This window comes from Monopterus albus, unplaced genomic scaffold (assembly GCF_001952655.1).
Source record: "Monopterus albus unplaced genomic scaffold, M_albus_1.0 scaffold253.1, whole genome shotgun sequence".
Taxonomy (NCBI): Eukaryota; Metazoa; Chordata; class Actinopteri; order Synbranchiformes; family Synbranchidae; genus Monopterus; species Monopterus albus.
In genome coordinates, this window is record NW_018128133.1 from 1,157,353 (window position 1) to 1,173,091 (window position 15,739).

The 15,739-nt window shown below is 43.3% G+C and overlaps 1 protein-coding gene across 1 annotated transcript in view; it reads right to left on the reverse strand.

Moving 5' to 3' along the window:
• Positions 1-15,739, reverse strand: part of rapgef1b (Rap guanine nucleotide exchange factor (GEF) 1b) — a 38,857-nt gene that overhangs the window by 4,234 nt on the left and 18,884 nt on the right. Inside the window, exons 3-18 of the mRNA XM_020621078.1 lie at positions 14,908-15,086; positions 12,950-13,106; positions 12,268-12,356; positions 12,025-12,180; positions 11,220-11,270; positions 10,570-10,684; positions 10,253-10,439; positions 8,821-9,345; positions 8,015-8,217; positions 5,624-5,785; positions 3,801-3,947; positions 3,234-3,326; positions 2,148-2,233; positions 1,784-1,889; positions 1,064-1,139; positions 643-727 (exon numbers count right to left, since the gene is read on the reverse strand). Coding sequence (XP_020476734.1) covers positions 643-727; positions 1,064-1,139; positions 1,784-1,889; positions 2,148-2,233; positions 3,234-3,326; positions 3,801-3,947; positions 5,624-5,785; positions 8,015-8,217; positions 8,821-9,345; positions 10,253-10,439; positions 10,570-10,684; positions 11,220-11,270; positions 12,025-12,180; positions 12,268-12,356; positions 12,950-13,106; positions 14,908-15,086 — 2,417 coding nt within the window. The remainder of the gene's footprint in view (positions 1-642; positions 728-1,063; positions 1,140-1,783; positions 1,890-2,147; positions 2,234-3,233; positions 3,327-3,800; positions 3,948-5,623; positions 5,786-8,014; positions 8,218-8,820; positions 9,346-10,252; positions 10,440-10,569; positions 10,685-11,219; positions 11,271-12,024; positions 12,181-12,267; positions 12,357-12,949; positions 13,107-14,907; positions 15,087-15,739) is intronic.

Below are 15,739 nucleotides of genomic sequence, written 5' to 3' on the forward strand. Positions count from 1 at the left end.
TGAAGTTTTTAAAAGAAGCCATTTTCGGTTTCGTTTCGGTTTTCGGCCAAGTGCATCCTAAATTTTCGGTTTCGGTTTCGGCCCAGAATTTTAATTTCGGTGCATCACTACTTCAAATAGCTAATTTTGACCAGAAGCCTAAAATCCAAATATATTCAGCTTGATATGAAGAATTGATTGTCAAATCAGCTGCTGATAATGACTGAATGATTCATTACCCAACTAATACTTCTGGCAATAACAAAACATTAGAAGAAAACTACTTTGAGGGAAAGTTCATGACACAAACTCTCTTGAGGTGTCATTTAACAAAACACAGTCAGCAGCAATTTACACTTCAGTATCCATCAGTTGAGGATTATGGTGCTACTGTGGGTCTCCATTTATGAACGCCTATAAATGAACACCCTTAATAGGAGCAAACAAGATAAACAAACTTCCATCCATCCATCCATTTTCTTCCGCTTATCCGGGACCGGGTCGCGGGGGCAGCAGTCTAAGCAAAGATGCCCAGACCACAGATAAACAAACCTTTCCTTGGTAAATAAGGGTAAAGGGGGAAAAAACAAGGCAAACCAGGTTTCTACCAACAGAAAAGAGATTAAGCTCAGAGAGACACGCTGAGTGATGTGAAAAGGATATCTGTAGTGTAGTTTCTTAATGAGGTCCTCAGGGGTTATAAAAGTCCTATATGTAGTCAGAAAGGCTTCACAGTACACAACAAGATCTGTCAGGCAAAAACAGAAAAAAAAGGATCTTATTTCAGCTGATATGAGTTTCAGAGTTTTCATTTAACTATATCTGAAAACATATGTGAAGGCTACATAACCCAGACTGACAAATAACTGAACAAGACACAGACAGGGGCAATTTAAAATGCTGCTCAGATGAGATCAGAAGAGTAATAACATCAGTAAAAATAAAATCTGTTTTTCAAGATAAAATGACAGGTTTATCAAGATAGCACGACAAAACTAGAGCCCTGAACAGTAGTATACAGTAATCTGCATAAGAGATGGGATAAGTATTAGTCTTTGTGTGTGTTTGGTCATCTGTACTATACCTTTGCGGTCTGTTTCTGTAGCATGGACTAAGAGAATATCTCCTGATCCAGCACGAACATCAGGGCCATCGTCATTCTGGGAGGATTAAGAAAAGCAAGTGAGGTGTGGAGGAGAACTGGAGAAAACCGACACCAGATAAAAAGGTAGAGGAGAATGAAAGCACGAGATGAGATGAGTGGTTAGGGCGGATGTACAGTGGTGTAGTCTAGCCCAAAATGCAGCTTACTCCCCTAAATGGCCCCCACCTCTCCCTCTTGCACCATCTCGTCTGATGACGAAGAAAAAAAGTCAGTTTTGTGAATAATGAAAGCACTACTGGTGCAACATGTCTGTCACACCTGTAAATCATCACAGGTAACAAACCTTTCACATCCTTGCATTTCTAATCTTTCCCATTCATTGCTGTCTTATTGACCCTAACCTTGCAGAGCAGCAGGCAGCAGTTTAACATATCTGTCTATCAGACTGCACCACAAGGGACAAAGGAGGTGGAGGTGTAGGAGGAGGAGGGTGCTCTGGCAGTTTTAACCTGCATTTTCAGAGACTAGACTCCAGAGGGCAGCAATGGCTATCAGTGCTGCATCTCAAGATCTGATTTCACCTGAGTGACTCAACAGTGACCTTTAGCCTTTGTGGGCCTAACAGGAAAAAAGGTGCTGTGTATGCTGATGCTGCAAAGTTACAAAAGCAGTGCACAGCATCAGCAGTGACCATCTTACTTCTTGTTTTAGTGTTATCCTGTTCATAATCTCCTTGTGGTCTATGAGGGAGAGCTCGTCCACATCTTCCTCATCACTACCAGCCGACTCTGCTGACTTCTGCCTCCTGTAACATACATACACACACACAATCATCAGCACAAAAATGCTCTGAGCCACAGCTGTGTCACAAACCAACACTACATACTAGAGCTGAAATGATAAATTGATTAATCAAGTTGTCAATCTAGAGAAAATTATTCAGCAACTATTTTCATAACGGTTATCAATACACAGATGTGCCAAAGAATGTGAGCATTCCTATGGAAGCTCAGAGTGGTATCAGGCCATGCCATTATAAAAATCCAAAGCTCATAAACATTACCTTTCTTTGTCCAAAGCCTCTTTGTTGTTGGCGGATGGCATCTGTGGGGTGGGGTCTTGGAGTATATCGTCAGCTGTGATCGTCTCCTAATCAGTGGATGGAAAAGCAAAAATCAACATCTGCACAGCAGCATACATGGGACATCATTGGTGAATGGATCCATGCAGTGACAGCAGACCGGCTACTGATGGTATTGTCCGGACCACCGGGACACGTTTGCTGGAGCGGAAGATGGATGCTTGTACAAACATCTGTCACTACGCCTACAAAGGATGTTATCTCTATTAGTGTTGACACAGATTAGATGTTAAGCGTTGATAGCTTTTCTTCAGTAGGAGCGGGGAAAAACCCAGCCGATGAAACCCACAACAGAAAGACACCAGAGGGTAGAACTCACTTGCACTGATACTGCGCCAAATGGAAAACTACAAATGCAGTCACAGATCCACTCACTGTCTCTCTCCCTCGCACTTACATTCACACACACACACACACACACACACCACATTCCAACATGTCGACAATAAACCCAGAATGCACACGCTGGCCAAAAGAACCACAAACACAACCACACACACGTGCACTGTCACACATGCGCAAGTGCACATAAGCCGTTATGGGGAATGTTACTGGAAGATTGAAAACAGATGAACCACTGGTAATCCCTTTAGGAGAACCAACATGTTAGCTGTTAGATCGGAACAAGGTTAAATGCTTGTTACAACTGAAGCACAGCCAGAGAGACAGCAGTCATCAGCCGGGCAGTCAGAGCAGCACACAGATGGACACCTTTTCCACAGACAGCGACCACAGCACGAGTCCCTCACAGGCAAACCCATGAACCTGAAGTCATGCACAGCCAGGTTTGGCTACATTTACATTCCATTTCAGTGCCCTCAGTTCAAGAGATGAATCAGTAAGAGCTGCTCAGTGTAACTGAGGACTGCAGAAAGCAATATTTTCAAGTCAAACAGGCCTCCTAACTTTAAATTACTCAAAATCACATTTTTCAATTGATTCATATCCTGAAGTGACGGGACATGCAAATGGAACTGACCTTTCACCCGTGGAGGGTCAGCTACTTACTCTGAGGGAGTGGGGCAGCTCCCCATTGGCCTGGTTGGATGAGTACAAGTTGACATACTCTCCCTCCCCGCCCTCGTCATTCGCGCTCTCACTCTATGGGAAAAGAGGAGGGACACAAACCGAGGTGTAAGGCAGCAGAGAGGGGCACAGAGTGTTTGCTAAGGGTGGGATAGACGTCAAGTGTGCCTAAGGAGGAGAGACAGCGGCCAGCTGAGGTCCAGTATTGTACAGTGAGAGGTGTGTTTCCAGCTCAGGGTCGACATGACCACCAGGTGGCACTGAAGTGCATCATTTATAAAGGTAATAATATTTACTGGAAAAAGAGAACATGCAGTGCAACATGCTCTTGTGGCTTTCTGTGAGCCCCTTAACCAGACAGAGGACAGTTTGCGGGCCATGATAATGACAACAAGATGCCACCAAGTGAATGACAATCATCTGAGCAACAATACTGGTGTAATGTAACACTAAAGGAAGGGATCCTGAATATTTTATTATACGTCATAGCAAGAAGGCTTATAGAAGTGTCCTGCTTGTGCTCCTAGCATCCACCTTCTGTAAGCTCACCGCTGAGGTGTGGAGAGAGTCAGTGAGAGAAGACTCAGAAGGAAGACAGACAGCCACAGAGCCCATTGAGCCAGCCAGGGAACCGTTGGTCCCACCCCCGCTGCCATCCAGAATGGTGGCATTGGTCAAGGCAACTTGGTCCAAGCTCTGTGATTGGTAGAAAGAATGAAAGCGGGAAAGTAAAAAATAATAATAGTAAAGAAAAATAAAAGACAGGACTAAGGGATTAGAGAGGTAAAGACAGAGCAGACAGAAAAAGAAGCTGAACAACAGGAAGCAAAGGGGAGTGTTCACCGCCTTCTCCAACACCTTCATTAAGTCTGGACTATGGGAGTGATGTGCCTGAACATGAAATGTACTGCAGATTCGCATACACCCAGGAATGTAAAACTGGAACCAGTGGCAAAAGAAACATCTCCAGTGAGATAATACGGAAGATGTCAGGACAGAGATGTTGAACAGACAAAAATACACAGATAAGCTAGCAACAACTATAAACATAAACATGTTTAGACAAGAGATGCCTTAATGTGAGTGTGGACAGCTGAGGGGATGCCTGCCAGCAGGGAGGTGGTGGGAACCTGTTTGAACACGTTGCACATACCAGCCCTGTTTCAGCAAACTGGCAGAGAGCAGTACACACAGATCACTGATAAACAATCATACTGACACACACACACACACCAGAATCAGCTGGAAATTAAAGGCCTCCATTTTTAGCAAGTTTTATACTGAATCTATGGATTAACTAAGTGAATATTTCCATCTTTTCCACTCAACATATGCAAAATGGCTTTCCTAGGATGGTTTACCTCCCCTGTGACAGCCCTCAAAATCATAATGCCCCAAGGAGCTGAGGAATGTAAACATTCTGCAGAAACAGACAAATAAGACATGGAAATGTGTGTGCATTTAGGGAAGAGAAGGTTACAGCATGGCAGTGAGTGTGTGTACACACTGAGTGACACTGGGAGATGAGAATGACACAGAGGAGAGAAGACTAGAAGAAAGAAGAGCAGAAGGAATGTGTTTTCTCTCATCCATCTGGCGCTGCATTCCACTGAAGAAGATCCACACTGTGTCCTAGCGTGCTCGCACACTATGGGGTCATCATGGGTCAATCCCTCCAAAATACTGACCAAACCACAATAACACAGACAAGACTGTTATGAGGTCAGGGTCAGGCCCCAGCTAACTGAAACAGACCCGTGATTAAGCAAAAGCTAATGCACTTTTAAGAACCTGTTGATGGTTGTTAACGTTCCACTTTAGCCAACATAGAACAAATTTTCGTTTATAAGCCTCAACCAAAGCCCTAAAAATCTCTTGCACTATTTGGATGAGATACTGCCAGACACACAACTCACTGACTGCATTTCTGAGGCAAATTGAAAACAGAGACAAGGGTCAAAAAATGACCTGTCATGTGGAGGAATGCTTCAGTGCAACACACAGAGTTGGCAGCCAGAGACAACAAACGGCACACACTCATAACCCACACAAAGTAAACATTATTTCACCATATCTAATGCCTCAGCTTAAAAAAAGATACACACACACATAAAGAACAAAATACACTGTACAAACAAATGCACACATGGATGGGTGGATGAACAATACCAACAGCCATACAGCAACCAAACCACTGCATTTTCAAAACTCAAAGGGGTCGGGGTAGATGAACAGACTGTATCACATATGGAGCACACACACAGGTCAAACTGCAACTTATCCTGGATCAGTCCAGGACCACACAGCACCCACGGCATAGTGGAGAATGGGAGGGATGGGGTTTTTTGAGAATGGGAGATGGGGGAACTCACCGTGGGTGTGGTCAAAGATGCTTGGCCAATCAGGTAGGAGTTAGAGACGGACATGCTGAGGCCCAGCCCAGTGCCCGCCTCCTCCATGGCCGCCACAGACGGCTGGAGGTGGCAGGAGAGAGAAGAGGATGAGGAGGAAGAGGGGGAGGAAGAGTGGGAGGCCTGAGAAGGAAACAACATAAAAGGCAGAAAATACAGAAATGAGAGAAACAGGGGTTAAGGAAAGGTAAAGAGGGAAAACAGGATGTTAAGGGAGAAAAAATACGAACAAGAGGTTGATAGTTGATTACACTAGTAAGCAAGACAGAGCAGATTTAATCAGTTCAGCAGCAGAGTGATGAAGTGGTGGAAGCTGAGGAGGATTCTGGTATTTCAGCTGAGCAGCGTCAGCTCAATGACCTCAGATAAAAATACAACAGTGAATGAGCAGACTACCGCTGTTGGAGGTATTACTCATTTTAAGTTGCAGTTATTCTTAGAAAGCCCTAATAACTAGAGGGAGTCATGTCCAGGTCACTCACATTCATGTCTGCTTCGACAGTCCAGTGAACCTTCTGTAATGTCCTAAGTTTTAAGGGCTTTACAGAAACCAGGTCAACCACAATACATTCTAAGCAGGACTACTATGTTGTTTAGTGATTTTTCACCCACTTTCTTCTCTACATCAACTGAAATTACTTCTTTTGTGCAAATCCATGTAAAGTCGCTAAAACATGTAAGCTTGGAACATAGGCTTAAGTAGGAGGCAAACATGCTTATTCCACTGGGCCACGGGCTCATCGAGTCCAAAACATGAAGCCCGATTAGGCTCTGTGACAGGAGCAGAGATGAGTGCAGTTTGACTGAACATGCAGACAAACGAATGATAAAAATAAAGGCTGCAAATACACAGCTGTGGTGGCAGAAAGGGGACAATTGACGAAGACAGCATCTCAGAGATGGCCTGGGTAGACTGCCACTCAGCAACAAAGTCTATTTTCTTTCTTGGGTTATGATGCTGTCTAGTTACACCCTGGAGAAATATGTCATCTGTTTACCGTCCACAAACATACTGTCTTCATTGCTACGGTGCTTTAGGCTAACCACAGCTGAATTTGCCACCTTGAGATACGTAGGACTAAGAATTTGCTAGGGAAAAGAGACAAGTCTGGTGCTTTGTGAGAACACCCTGCCTCTGGCAAAACATGGACCATCTACCAAACATGCAGTGATCTGCTGGATTTGTGGCTATTGTGAGTCTATGAGCCAATGCCCCAATGCTGACGCCTATGCGGTTAGCCAACATGGCTATTCCAGGGCATAACTTTCTGCGTTTACATTTGGTTGGTATTGGAGATAAGCATGTGAAATGACTGAACCTAATGTTTATCTGGAAGTGATGGAACAATTACACAGTTTGCTCCAATTTGCATGAGTTTTCATTTCCCTATATATCTTTAATGAAGGTGGTGTGAATAATGTCAGCATGACCTACTGAAACACAAGGGCCACATTTATTGGAAACAAGTGTTGAAATATACAGGAATTGTTCTTTAAAGTAACCTTTATGAAATCTTAAAAGTCCCTAATATACTCAGAAACATTAAAAACTGATGACTTGATCAAAAATCCTCTTTAGGTATTATTTATTAAGAGATTAGCATCCAGCTCATCTGGCTAATCAAAATGTTCCCTTTCCTGCAATGAACTATTCTACGCGTTGTCTCTTCCTCTCTGTCCCTACTGACTCACCATCACAGACAGCTGTCTCAATTAACCCAGATGCACACCCATATTAAGATAAGTGGACTGCGTCTGATGTTGGCCTGATAACAACCAGTCTTATCTCCTGCTAATGACCAAACACCTGCGTGTACACACTGCTGTCTGCTTTGGGTACAAAATCAGCGAGGAAGGGAGATAGAGAGTGTAAAGAGAAGGGGCTGAGTAGGTGAGAGAGATAACAAGATAGGATGAGGCCTGAGAGAAAACTGATGAGGATCACCACTGGAATGTATCACTGGATTCCCAGAATCTGCACTCTTTGACACTTCTTCCCTTCCCAGCTAGATTAAAGCATGAAGACAACAGGACCAGCACTGAACTCCCCCGCACAGTGCTGCTCTTCACGTGCTCACAAACACTCTTCTATCATGCAACTCTAGATATATTCTTGTAATTAACAGCATTATCAGGGAACTCCACTGAGTTTTAGTCTAACTTTGAGGCGGATGAACTAAACAATTTTAGGAATGTTTGCTCATGGTATTCATTTGTATCCACTTGCAACAAACACTTATTTCCTTTAACTCTGGTAGTTGACAAGAAATGGTACCAACATCTAAGTAACCAGTTCTGGTCCTTCAAAAGGATCACGGACATCATACTTGAGCACAAGGAGAGGTTTCTTACCAGTTGCCTTTGTTTTGGGGGCAACGCAGGGGGCTGCACCGGCTCGTGGACCGAGTCAGTGCTGCTGAAGGAATCGTTGAAGCCATACACCTCTTGGAAGCGTTTGTTACGCTGCTCATAGATGCTCTCACTCTGTGGCATCTGGTAGAACACGGAGGGCTGTGGTTCAGAGTAGTCTTCCACAAATTGCATGTACTGGAGGACTGCAGGAGAGAGATGGATTAAATAATGTAATACATAACTCATCTGGAGCCACAGAAGCCATTATACTATACTATGAGCTACTACTTTCACAGGCTGAATAATTTCGCTGTGACCAATTAAACTGAATCTGATGTGTAAAATCTGTGGAATGTCCTTTCAAAACAGTTGTCCATTTGGAATCATACTTGTATTAGTCAGACACAATGAAACATGCTTCAGAATGCAGGAAGGGCTCACTGTATAGAATGACCTAATACAGTAGCTTAAGAGGAAGCGATGTAGCAGGTGTGTCAGGAAATGACCAAACGCTGCCCTCTGTGCCCCTGGAGCCAGAGCCATTGTAGCACATCCTGGTATTCACTTCCTGCCTCTATTCACGGTGGAATATTTCCAATATATGCTTCAATGAACTGATGATTTATTGCAGTCAATATCCCACTGTCCTTTCCTACATCAACCTCATTTCTTCTTTTATTCTTCCGGTCATTCCTCTTTGTCCCTTCCATTGTTTCTATGATGTCTATTCAGGCATCTTATTTAAATGTTTTTCTTCTTCCCTGCCGTCTCATTACAAACCCATCACCTCCTTCCTCCTCACTTACTGTGTCTGCTTTTCTTTTCTGGGAGTGGCGGGGGACTGGCGGGGACATCTGCATTCTCGGTGCCTACGTACTGGGTGACGAACACGCCCCCGTTTGTCTGGGGCATGGGCGAGATGGGTGTGAAAAGGGGGAATGGTGGTGTTGGGTGTAGCTCCTCTTCGGACAAGTTGTCATATTGGGAGGGGTAGCGCTCATACAGAACCCTGGATCCTCCATCAGTGAAGGACGATGCCTGGGTGCTGCGCCATTTCTTCTGGGGCAGGGCAGGAGGTGCACTGACACGAAAGGACTGTAAGGAGTTAGTCAGGATGGGGTGGGTGGTCCAGGATTCGGGTGGCTGCTGAGGCGGAGGAGCACTGAAGCGGGGATGTGAGGGATGCTGTCCGGGAACTGGGGAAGATGACTCGCTGTGAGACTCGGGCAGGGGGCTCAAGCACCCTCCCACTGGTATTGGGGGCAGGTTTTCCCCAGCTGACAAGTCCTGATGGAGGAAGTCGTAATCTGGGTCGTAGTTCTCTGTGTTGTCTGAAATTGTAAAGAGAAGGTAGAAATTACTGTCATCATACACTCACAATGAACTGTGAAGTAACAGCTACCTGTAGCACCTTCACAATACATGAAGTCAAAAACATTAGCAAAGGGTTTGGGACTGAGTTTCCAGTAGCTGATTCCATTTGTAGATCAAATTCCCAATTGGTAAAACACCTGAAGTTAACAAATCTCCTCTGAAACCTTCTACTGTCTCCTTTGTTTATTAGCAAAGTGCAACATATAAAACATTTAGGTAATTTGAGCAGGCCTCTCATTTATAACCACCATAGAATACTGTATTTAAAGTGACACACGTCACCACAGACTAGACCAGCTGGAGAATTGTTATGGTTTTATGTAAACATTTGGATTTGTCTACTCTGTGTACTCTTTACAAGCCAGTGTCTGTGCATTGTTTATGAAAGAAACGTCTTTCTGTAACACATGAACCTCAAAAGCACACTTGATCCAACAAAACTAGAGTGATGACTTCTCTCTAGAGCTCTAGAAATGAAGAGCTGACTGCAGCATGTCTAATGCAGTAGAAGCTCCTAGTTTAACTCTAGTGCAAATATCAGTATTATCAACTGAACAGTAAATGCACCGGACTCTTGGGTATTTGGAGCAAGCAGCCACTGAAAATGAAAGTTAAAGGTAAGCAGGCCACAACTTCTATTTCAGTGTCTTTAACTTTTAGCTACAGGTTGTAGAGATTAATTAGGGTACCATAAAAAAACTAGTGTTTCAGGGGTTAGCCTAAAAAAAAATTACAGATCTAAATTCAATCTTCAAGTTTTTCTAATATTTGCTGTTGCTTGCAAATAATAAAGCTTCACCAAATCAAACATGACAGGGTTAGTGTTTTGATGAAGCACTTGTAAATTTATCTTCACGTTCTTACCAAGAGTCTCACAGCTGGTGTTACGAGAACACTGACCACTGTCCTGCTCCATGGAGGAAAGCTGTTCATCAGATTTGCTAAGTTTCCCCATGCTGCTGCAGGGAGACAGGCGTGGAGAGTCGCCTCCGTATGACTGGCTACCCCCAGAAAAACGTCTCTGAAGGAACTCCTGCTCGTACTCCTGCTGCTGCACAGACAGAAAAATTCTTAATGGTTAATTACTTCCTGTATTCGGTGTTGATATCATATTAAACTGAAGCCGACGGTATGCTATATTAGAACATGAAGTCTAAGGTTTTATGAGATGCAGTCCTCACCTGTTTGTGGACACTGCAGGGCAGGCTGGAGCCACGGCTCATAGGGGCAACCACTGCCACCCGTGTAGGCGAAGGGGCTGACTGGCGCTTCTTAGGTGGAAGAGCAGGTGGAGGACTATTAACAGATAAATAGAACCAGCAGAGTAAGTGTGTTGGATATTTTTGTCCTTTTGGCCAAGTTAATGTAGATAACCAGGGAAGCAGCAAAACACACTTTCTCTGACGTATGCACACACAAATCCATGTATGAATACATGAACACACATATTGTCATCCTTCCTGTGAAGGAGTGAGATGAAAGTGAGGGTGTTTCATGTTAGCCTCTTTCGGCTATGACATGAAGCTGTCCTGTTTGTCAACCTACATTCTCTCAGAGTTATTGCCAGGTCAAAATGGGGCAAAGAACAGTAGTAAGGCACCATGATATGTAGGCCTGTGAAAATTCACTGCATAGGTCAGTCACACACTCTCATGCACTGGAAAGTCTTTTGATTGGACAATGAGATTTTCAGGGGAAGCCTAAGATGACACAAACATTGGAATAATGCAACCATGCAAGTCAGAAACACTTTCATCCAGGCCAAAAGCTTTATGGGGAGTCAAGGGTGGGTTGTTACGATGGAGACAGGTGATCCTATAGGCTAACATACTTCTCCTTCTGAGAGGGTCTCCTTTGGCCAGCGTCAGCACTCAACTGTGCTCTGTTTGCAGAATGCAAAAGGGAAACCAAAGATGAAAGAAATCAAAAGAGAGAGAGAAACAGCAGACTGAAAAAAGGAATAAAGGGACAGAGCAACATACAAAACAAGTTGTGCCATATTCAGAGCCTGAAGTGAGAGAGCAGTAAAGACTTAGAGAAGTTCAAAACCTTTTGCATTTGGATTGACAAACCGCAGCTGGATTGTATGAAAAAAAACAATACACAAAAATATTTCTGGTTAATGAGCTAAATCTAAATCAGGGAAAATGAAAGAAATAGGAAATCCCCCTTCTGTATACATATCCTAAAACTATCCTTATTCCTCATTTGATGTGTGTGAACATTTTTCAAAAATTGCTTAAAAGATAACAAAAGTTCCGTGAAGAATGAGTGCAGAACGGGCACTTCTCTTTGTGACTACAGTGCAAAATGTCACAAAGTTTCTGTGGCCATATTACGACCAAGTCCAGCTGGAGCTGTGAGAGAGAATCTCACACCCAGTGTTGCAAAGATCTGAGGAAACTTTTGAGATCCTTTGATGCCAACAAACTACATGAAGTGGGAGCTTCAGTGAGAACTGTCAGCTGTGAAACTCCTACATTATTAATATGTCAGTGCATTACTGACTTCACTTTGACCAAGCCAACACCTGAATTTCAAAATTCAGTCCATTAATTGCAAAAAAAAAAAGCATCTCTATATGGAGGATAAGGAATATTACAACTGCATTTGTAGTGTGTATGTGTTGTCCTCACCTGAGCTCTGCCATCTTGGCTTCCGGAAGTGGGGGTTTGGGAGGGGCTACATCCTCATTTGGTATGTCAGAGGCAGTCTCTGCAGGAGTAGCTGCCGGAGACATCTTATTGGAGACCTCTGGCTCCCGATCTATTAAGGGCATCTCTGATGACACGCTGCTACACACAGAAAGGCTGTCTGAGTGAATTAACCGCTTTAAGCGGCAGAATGTTTGTATTCTGGAGAGCATACTCTGTACTCACGTCTCTGCTGTAGTAGCAGGGGGTGCTGGTTTATTAGGAGTGGTGGGGGACGGGTGCTCCTGTTTCTCTATGGTCAGCTTTACCAATTCCTGCACATAGAAAGATAACAGAGCCAGCTTCAGTGCCTCATCCAATCAAAACATTACAGCAAATAGCATCATCAATTCCATTACTTTAGATCAGTATCGTTCCAAGTCTCATAATGGTAGAGAGAAGCCCACACAGGAGGCTACAGCCAACAGAGATGTCCAGATCAAGTTTTTCCCACCGGTATTGCCTTTGTGTGTGTCACACATGAGATGATGTTGTATTCTGTTAGATGTTGTCTTTTAAATTTTATATATATAACTGTTTGATAATTTGCTCGCACTGTCTCCATTAAGTGCAGATATTGTTACACATGTTAAATGAGCACTATGGTCAGTTCAAGTAAAATTTAACCTCCTTTCTGCTCCACTTCACTCTGTGAGCAGCTCACCCCTTCGACCCCTGTGGAGAAGGGATGGAGGGACCCCCTCTCGGGATACGAGAAAGAAGTAAAGGATTGCCATTTGACTGGCTTGATTTTAGTTAATGCCAATCTTTTAATATGTCCATACTGGCCCCAATACAGATCCTGAGGACTGCTCAGGACATCTCTAGTAGCCATCCACCATATTTCCTTTATCAGTGAAGGGCCTACCTTTACTCCATCCAAGACAGCTTTGATGACACTGGTTACAGACGCCACATTTTCCTTGTCTTCCAAGTCAACGCCATCTAGCATCACCTGGTCTGCCCAACGAATAAGATTGGCCAGACTCTGGTACACACGGTTATGGCAGGAAGACAGCGCAGAGCTATAGAAAGGGTGTGAGAATAGGGTTGGGTCACAGCAGAACATGGCAATGGAGAAAAGGAAAGAAGTATACGGAAACAAAGAAAACAAAAGTGGCATATAAATTAGATCAAAAGGAAATGATTCAGAGGGAACAATGGAGCCAGAGGTGCAGAAAGAAGACAACACAGCAAAGGGATGTGAACAAGAGCCATGAGACAAGCATGTGTGGAAAACATTGAAGAAAAAAAAGACAGAAACAACAACACGACACACTTCCATCTACCTTTTATTAAACTACAGGAATATGACAGGCTAAATGTTTACAGACTGGATTAAGAGCTGGAAGAAGAATGTATATAACCACAGTGGGAAGCGGCGTGTTGTTTCTGCCTGTAGTGAATAATACATCCAGACCCGACACTAAGGTGCAGCACAGACTTGTACCAACATGCTGCAGCTGATTCAGACTGCTGAAATACCCGTCCACTGTCTCTCCACAGCTTAGCCCTTAAGTGAGTGGGAGACGTCTATAGCTAAGAAGGATTTAGGGGATGGTGGAGCAGTTGGGAGGTCGGAGAGGTTTTACCCAGAAATACTATTTGAGCTAATGACTGCAGGCTACACTGCAGCTAAGAAGGAACATTAAAATTATGACAGAGTCTGCAGCTTTGAGTGCCCAGATAAGAGATTTGTAGATGAGACTGCTATGCTTATCTTTTAGTAAATAAGCACCTTAATCAACACGACCCTGTGTGCCAGACAGCAGATAGTAGCTGTACCCACTGTTGACCTGGTTATTAAACCAATATTGATTTAAATCAGTGTAGACACTCCAACACTGTGGTGTACTTTATATGTTCAGTAGATGGCAAGACAATTTAACATTTTGAGCATTTCAGTGTTTGTCACACAGTAGTAACTCAATGTATAGTAGCCAAAAAGCATCTGACCATTATAAGAAGTAATTAGCTTGTGGCAGTCATGTTTAACTTGCTGCATGTACAGCGGTCTAAGGCTTAAGCAAAGCACTAAACTTCTAATGTGATCTATTGGGGTTTGACTAGAATACACTGAGGTCAAATCCCCAGAATTAGCTTCTTTTTAGTGCTGCAGCAACAATCAGTCAATCACTTCCAAACACAGGGCTGTGAGATACAAAATGTGTCACCTCTGACCTTCATACTTTCATCTGTACTGACAGACAGGGGAAGGCACAAAGACAAAGACAGAGAAGTCCTAACTTGTCTTGACAGTTCAAACAAAACTATAGCTACAGTTACTTTCACAGGAAGTATTTACTTTACCCAGTGAGGACCTAAAACAAAACCCCTTCTATTAGTTAATATGTCTGAAACATGAAGTCATTTCTCTTCCTTGAAGGTAACATTCCTGATAATGTGTCACATCAACAATGATTAACACATGAACATAATTTTAAAGGCTTCAGGCATCGAGTCCAGGAAGCCTTGTTATGAGGGGTGTCGTCTGTCGCAACATATGATCATCTTCACAGGATGCTCAGCGAGTGGTGAGCTCCACTGTGCTAGTTGTAACACGCCCTGCATGCATACCAGCTATGTTGGGAATTATATCAAAAGGTAAGAATGATTAGACTGAACTGAAAAATGGTACACTGTGAATTATATCTATGGCAGGAAAAAAAGAGCAATCAAAGTTTATTGTAACGATATTCATTTTGGAAAAAATATACATAAATGTTTCTGTCTTGTGCTTTAAATTGTAAGGATCAGTGGGAATGTAAGCTTTCTAATCTTAAACCAAACTTCCTGTCTGGTGCTTTATAAAAACAGGTGACTCACCTGTGCTGTATCCGGGCCTCTACCTGAACCAGAGGAAGGATAGCTTCAAGCACCTTGCTGGCCGAGCCCGGGAGCATCTCCAGAACCTTCTTCTCCACAACCATTTTGTCCACGATTGTCTTGAAGTAGCGCAGAGCACTGACCACTTCCTTCTCATGCTCCTCTAGCCGACTAACCTTCTAGAAAAATTACAGTAATACAAAATAGTACTTTAGAAACACCATAAACTGACAGCACCATGTAATATTTATCACTAAACCTAAGTAATACTTGGACCACCCCAAAAGTCTGGGCTCTTTACTAAGCTTCTATTATTCCCAGCTTAAAAACCATCTATCAAGTGATGCAGTTTGGAGCTATGTATGGGCTCTTTCATCTTCTCTAGTCTTTCATAGCACGGCTTCTGGGGAGTACGGTAAAGAGTGGACAATTTCTTCAGGCTCTGTGAATCAGAACATTCAATTTAAAATAAAATAATGTCTACTACTTTCAAGTGCCTACAGCCAGCTTTACTTTGAGTAGGCTTAAATCAAAACTGCAAGAACTGTGTGTGAGATATCGGTGTTTGAACATCCAAAGTACTAAATCTTTCTTGGGCAGCGTCGTTTCAACATCAGTTCATGCACAAAAGGGCACAGATGTGGCTCAGACCTGACTGAGACTTGACATTTAAATTCAAGTGGAGGTATTGCGTGATATAAGGAGTAACGGGGCGACCTTGCAAGTGAAGAATGGTACAGTGGCATTTATTGATAATTTCACTGCTGACAAAAGAAACAGGATGAATGCAGGGGTATACATAGGAGCTTTCTGTGTGCTCAGATTCAGATAA